At 45.9% G+C, this 14865-nt stretch overlaps 2 protein-coding genes across 2 annotated transcripts in view; one reads left to right on the top strand and one right to left on the bottom strand.

Annotated features, from left to right (window-relative positions):
- Positions 1–379: 379 nt before the first annotated feature.
- rpp40 (ribonuclease P/MRP 40 subunit) lies at positions 380–4349 on the bottom strand. The gene is made up of 8 exons (XM_073490604.1): positions 4144–4349; positions 3216–3360; positions 3013–3081; positions 2566–2661; positions 2303–2425; positions 1401–1581; positions 1190–1324; positions 380–716 (listed from the first exon to the last, which is right to left on the bottom strand). Exons 1-8 carry the CDS (start codon positions 4267–4269, stop codon positions 518–520), a joined length of 1074 nt encoding a protein of 357 aa, XP_073346705.1. The 5' UTR covers positions 4270–4349; the 3' UTR covers positions 380–517.
- A 560-nt stretch (positions 4350–4909) lies between these two features.
- The window catches only part of riok1 (RIO kinase 1 (yeast)), a 10974-nt gene continuing 1018 nt past the window's right edge, over positions 4910–14865 (top strand). Inside the window, exons 1-16 of the mRNA XM_073490603.1 lie at positions 4910–5123; positions 5433–5625; positions 5713–5800; positions 6393–6462; positions 6548–6590; positions 7253–7345; positions 11045–11157; positions 11961–12041; positions 12337–12423; positions 12509–12646; positions 12730–12833; positions 12984–13090; positions 13237–13302; positions 13392–13508; positions 13609–13662; positions 14035–14151. Of these exons, the coding sequence (XP_073346704.1) occupies positions 5071–5123; positions 5433–5625; positions 5713–5800; positions 6393–6462; positions 6548–6590; positions 7253–7345; positions 11045–11157; positions 11961–12041; positions 12337–12423; positions 12509–12646; positions 12730–12833; positions 12984–13090; positions 13237–13302; positions 13392–13508; positions 13609–13662; positions 14035–14151 (1524 nt within the window). The 5' untranslated portion in view covers positions 4910–5070. The remainder of the gene's footprint in view (positions 5124–5432; positions 5626–5712; positions 5801–6392; positions 6463–6547; positions 6591–7252; positions 7346–11044; positions 11158–11960; positions 12042–12336; positions 12424–12508; positions 12647–12729; positions 12834–12983; positions 13091–13236; positions 13303–13391; positions 13509–13608; positions 13663–14034; positions 14152–14865) is intronic.

Raw genomic sequence — 14865 nt, 5'->3', positions numbered from 1 at the left:
TTATCTAGATAGCAGCTAATGAATAATAACTAATGGTGATTAGGTTTTTTATTTACGTGTGAAATAAAAACAGGTTAATAACGACAAATGAAAACGAGATCAGTCGGTTAAAACCAAATTAACTACAACAACATTTTATTTTCTCGATATGAGATCATTTAATACAGAACTGTATGTATGTCTGTGGTTCTTAACCTGAGGGTCGGGGCCCCACAGAGGGTCAGTCTGAGAGGTCACAGGAAGGAAAACATCTCACCGCTGAACATAATTATGTTTTACTTTTTTAAACTTAACTCAACGAGGCGTCTTTGATTTGTGAGATTCTGCGTCAGATTCAAAGAAATCAAATGAAAAATATTTTGGATTTTTTTTTTTTTCAACTCAAATGAAAATGTTCTTCTAAATAATTTAGTCTGAGGCATTTTAATCCAAACTGACCCGACACAGGCTTCTAAAACAAAACCTGATCCAGATACAAATAAAAGCAGAACAGGTCACATGTGAGCAGCTGACATCATCACAGTGGACAGGTGTCGTGGGCTCCTGTAGCCAGGTGCAGCTGGTAGGTGTGGTCATGGAACATGAGCAGACTGTAGAAGTTCTCGCCTCCTCTCAGGACTCCGTGTTCGTTTCCTCCCCATGACACTGGACTGTCAACAAAACCATGAACCGTCAGTGACACCCAGGACTCCAGGCGAGGCTGCTCCAGGTAATACCTGTAGGACAGGTGAGCACAGGATTCAGGTTCTAAGTGAGACCTCATGTTTCATTTTGGATCTGTGTTCTGCTACTTCAAAGACAAAATAATCTGAAAATGGACTCGAACAAACACGTGACGTGATGTTTGTGCAGGGTCCAGTTTGAAAATTGATCTCCTGTTCATCATGTCAGAGCTTCACTGATTGATTCATTGATCAATTAGTTGTCAAATATAAAGTAATCGTCAACTGTTCAGTTGAGTAATTTCTAAAGAAAAGAAGTCCTCATTCTCTGATTCTTTCCTCTGTGACAGGAAACTGAATATCTGAAGACATCTGAGGACCAAACACTGATCGAGTCTCAGAGTTCCTTTTTATCACTGGGGGAAATAAAACCGGACGTGACTGTAACAGAAAAGCTTCAGAGTTCAGAAGCAGCTTCAAATTCGATGATGCTCAGTGAATGATTGGTCAAACAGAGGTCAGCTGACCTGATCTGCTGGATGAGTCGGTGGACGTCCTGAGGCAGCAGCAGTCCACAGATGGAGACGCTCAGAGCTCGACTCACTGTCGTCTTCGGTTCAGGACACACCAGTGAGGACAGGAAGCTGCTGGACGAGTTCTCACTGAAACAGAAGAAGAGTCAATGGGAGGACATGCCACACCAAGTCACACATACCATCAGGGCGTCCGTCCTCTCACCAGCTGATGTGGGCGTCCACGGCTCCGATCCACTCCAGGAGGCTGTGAGGGTCACATGACTGCAGGTCACATGACCGCAGGGCGGGGCAGGACAGGTCGGTAAGGGTGTGACTGCTGACATCAGGTCTGTGCTCCGACCAATCATAACGAGACAAGAGGGCCTGCAGAGAGGCTCCGCCCCCTACAGGACAGACAGCAAGGGGTTATGGGTAATATCCTGTGAAGCTAACCTGTAGCCACCTGAGCTAGGGCGTGTTTCATAAAACACACATGTTCAAAACAAGCAGAACATTTAAGACAGAGATACAGAAAATAAACGTGTGGTGCTGAACGTGTTCAGAATGTCAGAATTGTGAAGGATTTGTCTCTGGCATCGACACGGAGTGTTTTATTTTGAAAATGAACAGGATGTTATGTTGTTGTCTCGCTGTGTGACTTCCTGTCTGCTCTGTGCTGAATTCAGATGAACTGATGCTCCTGCAGAAATAGAAGCCTTGTGTATCTGCTCCAGAAGAGTCCGGACCGGAGCAGATACACAACGCAGAGCAGCCAGTGGAGGTTCACACATAGACAAGAGTGAAGACCAGAGGAGAGGCTGAAGAGGTCGGTGTGTTTACCAGGACGCTACAGCTCATTAACCGCTGTTTCATAACCACAAGAGACACAGAATCAACCAGAGCTGCTGTGAGTCAACAGCCTGAGTCAAGCAGAGAGAACAAAGCCAACGAAACCAACCAATCACAGTTGGAAGAGGGCGGGTCTTACAAGAAATCCAGGAGGATCCATAATAAGGCATGGCTACCTCACAAGCTAATTTTCAAATGATGGAGCATCAACTCACATCAGCTGATTGGTTGTCTCTGTGACTCAGTCCCATCTGTGTCTGATGATGTCACTCTCACCTGGATGATGTGACAGCAGGAAGTCTGTCTTCAGTTGAAGTCGCGACCTCAGACCTGTCAGGAGTCTCTGGTAGCCCCGCCCACCAGGAGCCATGCTGCTGTCAGTCAGATCTACACATACAACTGTAATACAAGTACACACATATATACAGTACTTCAGTAAATGTACTTTTTTACTAAGTTGGCTGTTGCAGGAAACAGATAGTTGACACGGTGCACAGGCGTGGTTCTGTTAGCTGTTGGCTGTTGGTTCTGTTTGGTACCATATCTGCAGGTTGTTCTGTGGTTGAATCTGGACGGTTTGCCCTCAGCTCCCAACAGCTCGAAGGAGTCTTTATCCAGAGAGAGAGACAGCTGACCTGCAGACAGACAGACAGGTGTGTTCAGTGGACCAATAGAAACACTGCTGCGCTGTGATTGGACGTCATCATTCACACTGTTTACAGTTTCTCATCAATGTCATTAATATTTGTTTATTGATTACAAACATTAGAGCTGTGACATCACTTCCTTTTTAGGAAGGGGTGTGACCATCCCTCAACAACCAATCACACCAGAGGTCAGTGAGGTAACTTCAGGGTAAAGGCTGATTTATGGTCGCACGGCGCTATGTAGAGCCGGCGCCGTAACTAACACAAGTGTCAGTGTACTGATGACATCATCAGAACACTGATAGTGTCATCATCAGCGTACTGGTGAAAAGTTTTTACCGTTTGGCATCAGGGCGACACAGTTATCTTCATCGATTCTGGTCCTGTACGACACACCGTACACACTACCTGAGAGGCAGACAGACAGATAGACAGACAGACAGGTGTGAACAGGTGTACATCAAGTGTCAAAGGTGTTTAAAGGTGTTTAAAGGTGTGTCTTAGGTGTGTGTCAGGTATGAACAGGTGTGTAAAGCTGTTACCCTGGTACACAGCTGTCTTCAGGAAGTGTTTGTCCAGCAGTTCATATATGGGCATGTTCCTGATCAGGTAGAAACTGTTGAAACTGTTGAATACAGCGTCCAGGTGAGAAGGGGCGGAGCTACACTCAGGCAGCAGCACAGACACCTGCACAGGTAAAACAACTGAGCTGAGGACTGCTGTGAAAACACATGTCAATAAAACATCTGGAGTCTGAATGATTCTGATTTTATCAGATCATCAATGAAACCCTGATCAATAACCTCATCATCATGTAGTGATCAAGAAGATTCTTTGGAATTACTGTTCAGCTGTAAAACTACAGTTCACTTTATATGAAATCTGTTAAACTACAGTTCACTTTATATGAAATCTGTTAAACTACAGTTCACTTTATATGAAATCTGTTACACTCTGATGTTTCACAGCAGGAGGGATCATCACGCTGACGTCACAGTCAGGACTTTAGAGTTTAAATACTTTTGTTTTGATTAATTATTTGTTTTGAAGTATTATTAAATCATAAAAACATCAGCCGTGTTGTCTTGTTGTCTTTCTACCTGCTGCCACGTGACATTATTATAAAGTTTGGGCTCTCATTTGTTTAGAATCCAGACTTTTATTTTGAAATTCTGGCCCAACACGTGTAGACTCGGTTCGTGTTTCTCTCTGCTGCTGCTAGCTGCCGCTAGCTGCTGCTAGCAGCAGCTAGCAGCAGCTAGCAGCAGCTAGCTGCCGCTAGCTGCTGCTAGCTGCTGCTAGCTGCCGCTAGCTGACCGGCACGCGGTCCTGTTAGCTAACTGAAGTCACGTGTCTGAGACAGTCCTGCCTGAGCTAACTCTGATGCTAACACGCCTAAACCATGAATGTATTATAGACTAGTTCTATTTAAAATCGATGGCTAACATGCTAGCATGCTAACTGTGTTACCTTGTAGTTGAAGTGCAGCTGCTCCACCTGAGAACTGATCCGGTTCTTCTCGTTCAGGAAACTGGACCGATCACAGACCAGCAGAGACCGAGGAGTCTGATCCAGATCAACAGACATCTTCACCATAACTTTATTAACACTTTATTTATTATCACTTCACTTTGACTTTATTTAACTCTGTTCTCTGAACAGGAAGCTAACAACACACTTCCTGTGACGACGGGTTTCAACATAAAAGCTTCAACTAAAACCCTGGATAGTAAGACAGAACAGAACCCTGAACAGAACCTGAACAGAACCCTGGACAGAACCTGAACAGAACCCTGGACAGAACCTGAACAGAACCCGGGACAGAACCTGAACAGAACCCTGGACAGAACGACCTCTGATTCAACACTTTATATCACATTACAATTGTTAGACATATAAAATATTCACGCTCTCTGTTTCAACATCATGTAACTTCCTTATTGATTACCAAATAAGATAAACTCAATGAGAACTTGTCGATAAGGAACCTTTAAAAGTCAGAACTCTGTGACACAATATTATAAACAAACAATAATATCAATTATATAAACACAATATTCGTCTTTACTTTGTGTTCAGTTTGAGTCTTTGTGTAGTTATTCCTGTTAACTCTAATCTGACATAAATCTGTAACAGCAGTAATCCTGAGTGATGATGTCACTTCCTGTCTCTCCGCAGGGGGCAGCACTGAGCTGCAGTTCGCTTAAAGAACAAACAGTCTCTCGTCTCTCGCCGTAGTCACGTGACCAGACCCGGTAGTGAAGCGGACACGCTACAGTGTGAGGAAGATCTCAGCTTGTTTAACACGGTCCGGATCAGTTTGGACCGGTTCAGCTCTGCTTCTGGCTCTGGCTCTGGTTCTGGCTTTCGTGCTGCTCTGTGTTGGTCTGTTACGTCATGTCGGTGGTCGGCTCAGTACCTGGACAGTTTGATGACGCAGAAGAGGACAGGTGATGTGTTTATCGATCACAGAGGATTATTCTGATCATTAACAGATAGATGATCACGTGTCACAGCGCGTGACAGTAAATGTTACTGATAAACGTGACCAGACCTCCTCCTGCGTGAGGCTGCGGCGGCCATGTTGGTGTCGGTGATGTATGTTGAGGGAGACGATGTGTTTCACTGAGCGCTTTAACTCTAAACTGAACTTTGCCTCAGGGAAGACGAGAAATAAAATTAATCCGTTAGTTTTTTTCAAAGTGTAAAACGGCGGCAGCCATGTTGGATGTTTTGACTCCTTTCTCTCTCGTCTGCAGCAACCAATCAGAGATGACGGCTGTGCAGAAACAGATGAGTGATGTCACTGTACAGCCTTCATCAGAGCAACAGGAGGAAGAGGAAGATGAAGAAGATGAAGAGGAGGATGAAGATGAAGATGAAGATGAAGAGTGGGCGTGGCGTTCAGGGGATCTGACTAAAAAATACAACAGGACGAGTCTCAACTGTCAGGTCAGACACACTCGATCAATGATCACTTATCAATGATGATTGTGTGTTCAGTCAGTTGACTTTTGATCTGTTGTTTTGATTGGTCAGTCCAACAGACAAAATCCGTCCAATAAGAGCCTGCCGTCCACGCCGTCTGATAAAGCTCTGAGGAAGTATGAACACAAGATCAACCTGGGTAACACACACACACACACACACACTAACTAACACACTAACACACACAGAGAGAGAGAGAGAGAGACACACACACACACTAACACACACACAGAGAGAGAGAGAGACACACACACACACACACACAGACTAACTAACACACACACAGAGAGAGAGAGAGAGACACACACACACACACTAACTAACACACTAACACACACACAGAGAGAGAGAGAGACACACACACACACACACACAGACTAACACACAGACGCACACACACACAGACACACACAGAGACGCACACACACACACAGACTCACACACACAGACTAACACACAGACTAACACACAGAGAGAGAGAGAGACACACACACAGACTAACACGCACACACACACAGACTAACACACAGAGAGAGAGAGAGAGAGAGAGACACACACACAGACTAACAGACACACACACAGACTCACACACACACTTGCTAGTTCTGGAACTTTCGATCACATGGTCTTCAATCAATCAACCAATCAATTAGTTATTGATGGTCAATCACTGACAATTAGTTATTACTGAACATAAAGAATCAATGATTTGATTTCTGTGTTGATTTCAGATAAACTGAATTATGCTGACTCAGTGATCAATAAGGTGACGACGATGCAGAAACAGAGAGAAGCCGACACGTACGTGTGAACTCGCCTCAGTGCTGCTTACATCACAGGTCAGGTGACTGAGGTGACTAACGTTCTGATTGGCTGCTCTCTGCAGGTACAGAGTGAAGGACAAATCAGATCGAGCCACAGTGGAACAGGTGAGCTTCAAGATGCTTTTATTTAGAAAAGGCTTGTCAGGACGTGAGCAGCAGCTTATGAGTTATGATTAATATGATGATATTGATCACCTGATGATCATTTAACATCGGAGCACAGAGAGACAAAAGTATTCATCTCATTATCTACCGCTTTTTCCGTGAGGGTTGCGGGGATGTTGCCGCTTTATCCCCTTTCAGGGGGGGGTTACTGGAGCCAATCCCAGTTTCTCTATGGGCAAAGGCCAGGGTACACTCCTGGACGAGTCGCCAGCTCATCGCAGGGCCCTTTCTGATGGCAGGGGCCGCCACACAAGGTGCCATCTGCACATCAGGAGCAATTTTGGGGTTCAGTATCTTGCTCAAGGATGCTTCGACATGTAGCTCGGTTCCGCCCAGGGGAGCCGGGATTCGAACCACCGACCTTCTGATCACTGGTCACCTGCTCTACCCGCTGAGCTATAGCCGCCACCCCCAAAAAAAAAAAAATTCAGTTGATCAATAATCAATGAGGCCCAGACCCCCAGTCAGCAGGATGAAGACCACAGTCGCATATGTTAGATCGACAGTTATTGATCGTCTATGCTGCAGACTGAGAGATCAATAAGCAGCCAGTCAGGAACATCTGTTGTTGAAATATACTGATTATTGTTTTTCTTCTGCAGGTTTTAGATCCTCGAACTCGAATGATTCTCTTCAAGATGTTGAGTCGAGGAGTCATCTGTGAAATCAATGGCTGCATCAGTACAGGCAAGGAGGTCAGCAATCACTCGTCAATACACTCATCAATACATTCATCATTACACTCGTCAATACACTCGTCAATACACTCATCAATACATTCATCAATACATTCATCACTACACTCGTCAGTACACTCGTCAATACATTCATCAATACATTCATCATTACACTCGTCAATACACTCGTCAGTACACTCGTCAATACATTTGTCAATACATTCATCAATGCATTCATCAATACGCTCGTCAGTACACTCATCAATAAACTCATCAGTACAGTCTTCAATACACTCGTCAGTACACTCATCAATACATTCATCAATAGACTCGTCAATACATTCATCAATACACGCTTCTATCCTCTGAAGGAATGTGTTGTATCCTCTGGTGTTCTCTGTTATGTCTTCTGATGGAACCTGTTGTGTTCTCTGGTGGAGCATGTTGTTTCCTCTGAAGGAACCTGTTTTGTTCTCTAACGGAACCCTTGTGTTCTCTGATGGAACGTGTTGTGTCCTCTGGTGGAACCTGTTGTGTCCTCTGGTGGAATGTGTTGTGTCCTCTGGTGGAACCTGCTGTGTCCTCTGAAGGAACCCTTTGTGACCTCTGGTGGAACCTGCTGTGTCCTCTGGTGGAGCATGTTGTGTTTTCTGGTGGAGCATGTTGTGTTCTCTGAAGGAACCTGTTTTGTCCTCTGAAGGAATGTGTTGTGACCTCTGGTGGAACGTGTTGTGACCTCTGGTAGGAACGTGTTGTGTCCTCTGATGGAACCTGTTGTGTTCTCTGGTGGAATGTGTTATGTCCTCTGAAGGAACCTGTTGTGTTCTCTGGTGGAATGTGTTATGTCCTCTGATGGAACCTGTTGTGTTCTCTGGTGGAATGTGTTATGTCCTCTGAAGGAATGTGTTGTGACCTCTGATGGAACCTGTTGTGTTCTCTGGTGGAACGTGTTGTGTCCTCTCAAGGAACGCCTTGTGACCTCTGATTGAACGCGTTGTATCCTCTGGTGTTCTCTGTTATGTCTTCTGATGGAACCTGTTGTGTCCTCTAAAGGAACCTGTTGTGTTCTCTGAAGGAACCTGTTTTGTTCTCTAAAGGAACCCTTGTGTCCTCTGATGGAACGTGTTGTGTCCTCTGATGGAACGTGTTGTGTCCTCTGAAGGAATACGTTATGTCCTCTGAAGGAATGTGTTGTGACCTTTGGTGGAATGTGTTGTGTCCTCTGGTGGAACGTGTTGTGTCCTCTGATGGAACCTGTTGTGTCCTCTGATGGAGCATGTTGTGTTTTCTGGTGGAGCATGTTGTGTTCTCTGGTGGAGCATGTTTTGTTCTCTGAAGGAACCCATTTTGTTCTCTGAAGGAACCCTTTGTGTTCTCTGATGGAACCTGTTGTGTCCTTTGATGGAACGTGTTGTGTTCTCTGGTGGAACGTGTTGTGTTCTCTGGTGGAACGTGTTGTGACCTCTGGTGGAACCTGTTGTGTTCTCTGGTGGACCATGTTGTGTCCTCTGAAGGAATGTGTTGTGTCCTGGTGGAACCTGTTGTGTCCTCTGGTGGAACCTGCTGTGTCCTCTGGTGGAGCATGTTGTGTTCTCTGGTGGAACGTGTTGTGTTCTATGGTGGAGCATGTTGTGTCCTCTGAAGGAACCCTTTGTGTCCTCTGAAGGAACCTTTTGTGTTCTCTGGTGGAACCTGTTGTGTCCTCTGGTGGAACCTGTTGTGTCCTCTGAAGGAATGTGTTGTGTTCTCTGGTGGAACCTGTTGTGTTCTCTGGTGGAAAGTGTTATGTCCTCTGAAGGAATGTGTTGTGACCTCTGGTGGAACCTGTTGTGTCCTCTGAAGGAATACGTTATGTCCTCTGAAGGAATGTGTTGTGTTCTCTGGTGGAACGTGTTGTGTCCTCTGATGGAGCATGTTGTGTCCTCTGAAGGAACCCTTTGTGTCCTCTGAAGGAACCTTTTGTGTTCTCTGGTGGAACCTGTTGTGTCCTCTGGTGGAACCTGTTGTGTCCTCTGAAGGAATGTGTTGTGTTCTCTGGTGGAACCTGTTGTGTTCTCTGGTGGAAAGTGTTATGTCCTCTGAAGGAATGTGTTGTGACCTCTGGTGGAACCTGTTGTGTCCTCTGAAGGAATACGTTATGTCCTCTGAAGGAATGTGTTGTGTTCTCTGGTGGAATGTGTTGTGTCCTCTGATGGAGCATGTTGTGTTTTCTGGTGGAGCATGTTGTGTTCTCTGGTGGAGCATGTTTTATTATCTGAAGGAACCCATTTTGTTCTCTGAAGGAACCCTTTGTGTTCTCTGGTGGAACCTGTTGTGTCCTCTGAAGGAACCCGTTTTGTTCTCTGAAGGAACCCTTTGTGTTCTCTGATGGAACCTGTTGTGTTCTCTGGTGGAACGTGTTGTGTTCTCTGGTGGAACGTGTTGTAAACCCTGGTGGGACCTGTTGTGTTCTCTGGTGGAACCTGTTGTGTTCTCTGGTGGACCGTGTTGTGTCCTCTGGTGGAACCTGCTGTGTCCTCTGGTGGAACCTGCTGTGTCCTCTGGTGGAACCTGTTGTGTCCTCTGAAGGAATGTGTTGTGTTCTCTGGTGGAACCTGTTGTGTTCTCTGGTGGAAAGTGTTATGTCCTCTGAAGGAATGTGTTGTGACCTCTGGTGGAACCTGTTGTGTCCTCTGAAGGAATACGTTATGTCCTCTGAAGGAATGTGTTGTGACCTTTGGTGGAATGTGTTGTGTTCTCTGGTGGAACGTGTTGTGTCCTCTGATGGAGCATGTTGTGTTTTCTGGTGGAGCATGTTGTGTTCTCTGGTGGAGCATGTTTTATTATCTGAAGGAACCCATTTTGTTCTCTGAAGGAACCCTTTGTGTTCTCTGTTGGAACCTGTTGTGTCCTCTGAAGGAACCCGTTTTGTTCTCTGAAGGAACCCTTTGTGTTCTCTGATGGAACCTGTTGTGTTCTCTGGTGGAACGTGTTGTGTTCTCTGGTGGAACGTGTTGTGACCTCTGGTGGAACCTGTTGTGTTCTCTGATGGAACCTGTTGTGTTCTCTGGTGGACCGTGTTGTGTCCTCTGGTGGAACCTGCTGTGTCCTCTGGTGGAACCTGCTGTGTCCTCTGGTGGAGCATGTTGTGTTCTCTGATGGAACGTGTTGTGTTCTATGGTGGAGCATGTTGTGTTCTATGGTGGAGCATGTTGTGTCCTCTGAAGGAACCCTTTGTGTCCTCTGAAGGAACCTTTTGTGTTCTCTGATGGAACCTGTTGTGTCCTCTGGTGGAACATGTTATGTCCTCTGAAGGAATGTGTTGTGTTCTCTGGTGGAACCTGTTGTGTTCTCTGGTGGAAAGTGTTATGTCCTCTGAAGGAATGTGTTGTGACCTCTGGTGGAACCTGTTGTGTTCTCTGGTGGAACCTGTTGTGTTCTGTGGTGGAGCATGTTGTGTCCTCTGAAGGAACCTGTTTTGTTCTCTGAAGGAACCCTTTGTGTCCTCTGAAGGAACCTTTTGTGTTCTCTGGTGGAGCATGTTGTGTCCTCTGGTGGAACCTGTTGTGTCCTCTGATGGAACCTGTTGTGTCCTCTGGTAGGAACGTGTTGTGACCTCTGGTAGGAACGTGTTGTGTCCTCTGAAGGAACCTGTTGTGTCCTCTGGTGGAACCTGTTGTGTTCTCTGATGGAACCTGTTGTGTTCCTTGTTCATCATGTTCTCTGTTTGTTCTTTAGGCAAATGTTTATCACGCCAGCACCTCTACAGGCGACAGCAGAGCTATTAAGATCTACAAGACGTCAATACTGCTGTTCAAAGATCGAGACAAATATGTTAGCGGAGAGTTCAGGTCAGTCACACACCGCAGAAGAAGAGTTCAGGTCAGTCACACACCACAGAAGAAGAGTTCAGGTCAGTCACACACCGCAGAAGAAGAGTTCAGGTCAGTCACACACCACAGAAGAAGAGTTCAGGTCAGTCACACACCACAGAAGAAGAGTTCAGGTCAGTCACACACCACAGAAGAAGAGTTCAGGTCAGTCACACACCACAGAAGAAGAGTTCAGGTCAGTCACACACCACAGAAGAAGAGTTCAGGTCAGTCACACACCACAGAAGAAGAGTTCAGGTCAGTCACACACCACAGAAGAAGAGTTCAGGTCAGTCACACACCACAGAAGAAGAGTTCAGGTCAGTCACAAACCACAGAAGAAGAGTTCAGGTCAGTCACACACCACAGAAAAAGAGTTCAGGTAAGTCACAAACCACAGAAGAAGAGTTCAGGTCAGTCACACACCACAGAAGAAGAGTTCAGGTCAGTCACACACCACAAAAGAAGAGTTTTACCTGTGGACAATCAGCTGACTGTTGCTAACGTAAGCTCACACTACAGTCACTGTGGCTCATGTTCGCTAACGCTATGGTCACTGCAGCTAACATTGGCTAAGATGACAGTGGGCTGTCATTGGCTGTCAAGTGTCAACTTCCTGTTGTCTCCAAAATAAAACTCCAGACATATGGCAGTCGTTCTGTGTGAAGAGTCCGTCACTGTCACTTTTTATCCATAATCAGTTGATCATGTTATTAATTTATATTGTTATCAGCTGTTTTCCGTCACCATCGGTAACAGTGAAATTCTTCTTTGTTCTGCAGGTTCCGTCATGGTTACTGTAAAGGAAACCCCAGGAAGATGGTGAGAACCTGGGCAGAGAAGGAGATGAGGAACCTCATCAGGTCAGAACCTTTCTAAAGACACATAGAAGCTAGTAGCCTGCCCTGACAGGTATAACCAGTACAACATGACCTGAGAGCCCAGTACAACCTGATCTGATGGATAGAACCCTGTAGAACCTGATCTAACAGAAAGAACCCAGTAGGACCTGACAGGTAGAACCTGATCTAACTATCAGGCGGAACCCAGTAGAACCTGACCTTACAGGTAGAACCCAGTAAAGCCTGATCTGACAGGTAAAATCTGATCTAACTATAAGGTAGAACCCAGTAGAACCTGATAGTGTGTGTGTTTCAGGCTGCAGACTGCAGGAATCCCAAGTCCAGAACCTCTTTTGCTCAGAAGTCACGTTCTACTGATGAGCTTCATCGGAAAAGATAACATGTAAGAACCAATCAGGGTGATTGATCAGAAAGTATACTGATGTCCTGTCATGTATTGATCGTTCTGTCCTGTATCGATCGGTCAGGCCAGCTCCTCTGCTGAAGAACGCGTCGTTGTCGGAGTCGAAGGCTCGTGAACTCTACCTGCAGGTTCTACAGAACATGAGAAAGATGTTCCAGGAGGCTCGGCTCGTCCATGCTGACCTCAGCGAGTTCAACATGCTGTGAGAGGCCACGCCAACCACACACACAACCCCTTCAGAATAAAAGTCCTTGCTGTGAGTAACTTTGACCAACCTCTCTGCAGGTATCACAACGGAGACGCTTACATCATCGACGTGTCACAGTCGGTGGAACATGATCATCCTCACGCTCTCGAGTTCCTCAGGAAGGACTGTAGCAATGTCAACGGTCTGCAGACCAGAGTTCTACGATGATATTATGATGTTAACCATTGAATCTGAAAGATATTCTCTTATTTTAAATGACAGATCTACTCTGATTACTTTGATCTTTCTCTACTCTCATCCTGTCAGCTGATCTGTTTGTTTTGTAACCCAGAGTTCTTTGTGAAGCACGGCGTGGCAGTGATGACGGTCAGAGAGCTTTTTGACTTCATCACCGATCCATCGATCACCTGCCACAACATCGACCAATACCTGGAGAAGGTCTGAACACTTCCTGAAAAAATTACTTAATTAAAAACATAATTATCATAATTCATCTAAAATATCTTTAACAGAAATACAAACAGTAAAAAAGACAGAGATAGAAACAGACGCGGTAGAATGTGTGTCTCTGATTGGTCCTCCAGGTGATGGTGATTGCAGCCGAGCGGACGTCGGAGCAGCGGTCAGATCAGGACCGAGTGGACGAGGAGGTGACAACACAGTTACAGTAATAACCTCGTCTCTCTGATAACTCTGTTTGTCCTCCCCTCACCTGGAAGTGTCCTTCCTTGTCCCCCAGGTGTTTATGAAGGCCTACATCCCTCGCACTCTGACGGAGGTGAGTCACTACGAGCGAGACGTTGACCTGATGAAGATGAAGGAGGAGGAGTCAGCCATCAGTGGACACCAAGACAACGTAAGAAACACAAAGCGACGTTCAGAGACGGAAAGGTTCTGTAATAAATACATAAAATACATCTGATGATGATGATGACAATGAAAATGGTGTTGTTCAGGTTCTGTATCAGACGCTGACGGGGCTGAAGAAGGATCTGTCTGGAGTTCAAACGGTACAGTCCCCTCACACTCTGATGCTTATCTTAGCTTAGCATAGCAACACTGTAACCTGTAAAATGTTGTCTTGTCTACCTGCAGAGAGGAGAGTGTTCACAGAAGCTGTTTCAGATTAAAAGTCTTCCACAGCTTTGTTCCCTCGAAAGCTTTTGCTGTGAAACGTCTGCAGGAAGTGTCACTGACAGCAGTTTAGCTGATCAGCTGATTTCCATCAGATCACATGACGATGATCACATGACGATGATCACATGACGAGCCAGCTGCATGTCTAAGGGCTGTAACCACGCCTGATCAGTGATGTCATAGTGTGTCACAGTGATCACCTGATCCAGGTGAGCAGGTTTGTTCTGACTGTGACGTCTCCTCAGGTTCCTGCTCTGCTGGAGGATGACCTGTCTTCATCTTCAGAGGAGGACGAGGAGGACGAGGACGAGGACGAGGAGGATGAGAAGAAGCTGAGTGAGGAAGGTTCCATCGACAGAAAGGTGTTTCACATGTTTATATGACACAATGAGAGTCTGCAGCTTCACTACCTACTAGGGATGTAACAATACACTAAATTTTGCGATGTCACAATAAACGATGCTGCGATCCGGTTGTGGGACAGCGATGATGTCTGTCGACCTGTCATGTGGTTATTTTGCTGGTAAAGTTAATGGATCCAGCGAGAAATCCGTATGAATACATCCTTTCTCCTCGTCATTGTATAGTTCTGTTGGAACAGCAGAGGGCGCACTCATACTGCTCAACAACAGACCCGCCCTACTCTGCTTCTGATTGGTTGTCTTCGTTGGTTTAGTTTTCAATGCTTGACTCAAACTGTTGTCACACAGACGCTCGTTGTTGTCTACTTCTGCTGTGTTTGAGCCGTACGAACACTCAGACATCTTGACTCGTTCTCCGGGGTCGCTTTTCGCTGCAAGTCACCCCGGCGGTGCGTTTACTGTCGGGAAACTGCGACTGAAAATCCACAAAATCAGCTGTTTGATTTTACAAACCAACCACGGAAAAAAAACACGTCAACCCATCAACACCAGACAACCACTGAACACAACGTGTCTGTGATGCTCGTCTAGTGGACAACAAGAGGGAGGGAGATCGGCTGGACCTGTGACCGAGTGCCTGTTCTCCATGTCACACCCCTTTGGGTGCCCTGGTTGTCCCGCTGTCCAACCAGAGGGACGGACAGCTGCTTTTAT

Source organism: Pagrus major, chromosome 21 (genome assembly GCF_040436345.1).
Source record: "Pagrus major chromosome 21, Pma_NU_1.0".
Lineage (NCBI taxonomy): Eukaryota > Metazoa > Chordata > Actinopteri > Spariformes > Sparidae > Pagrus > Pagrus major.
The sequence above is the reverse complement of the archived record's forward strand: the minus strand, read 5'-3'. Positions and strand labels throughout refer to the sequence as shown.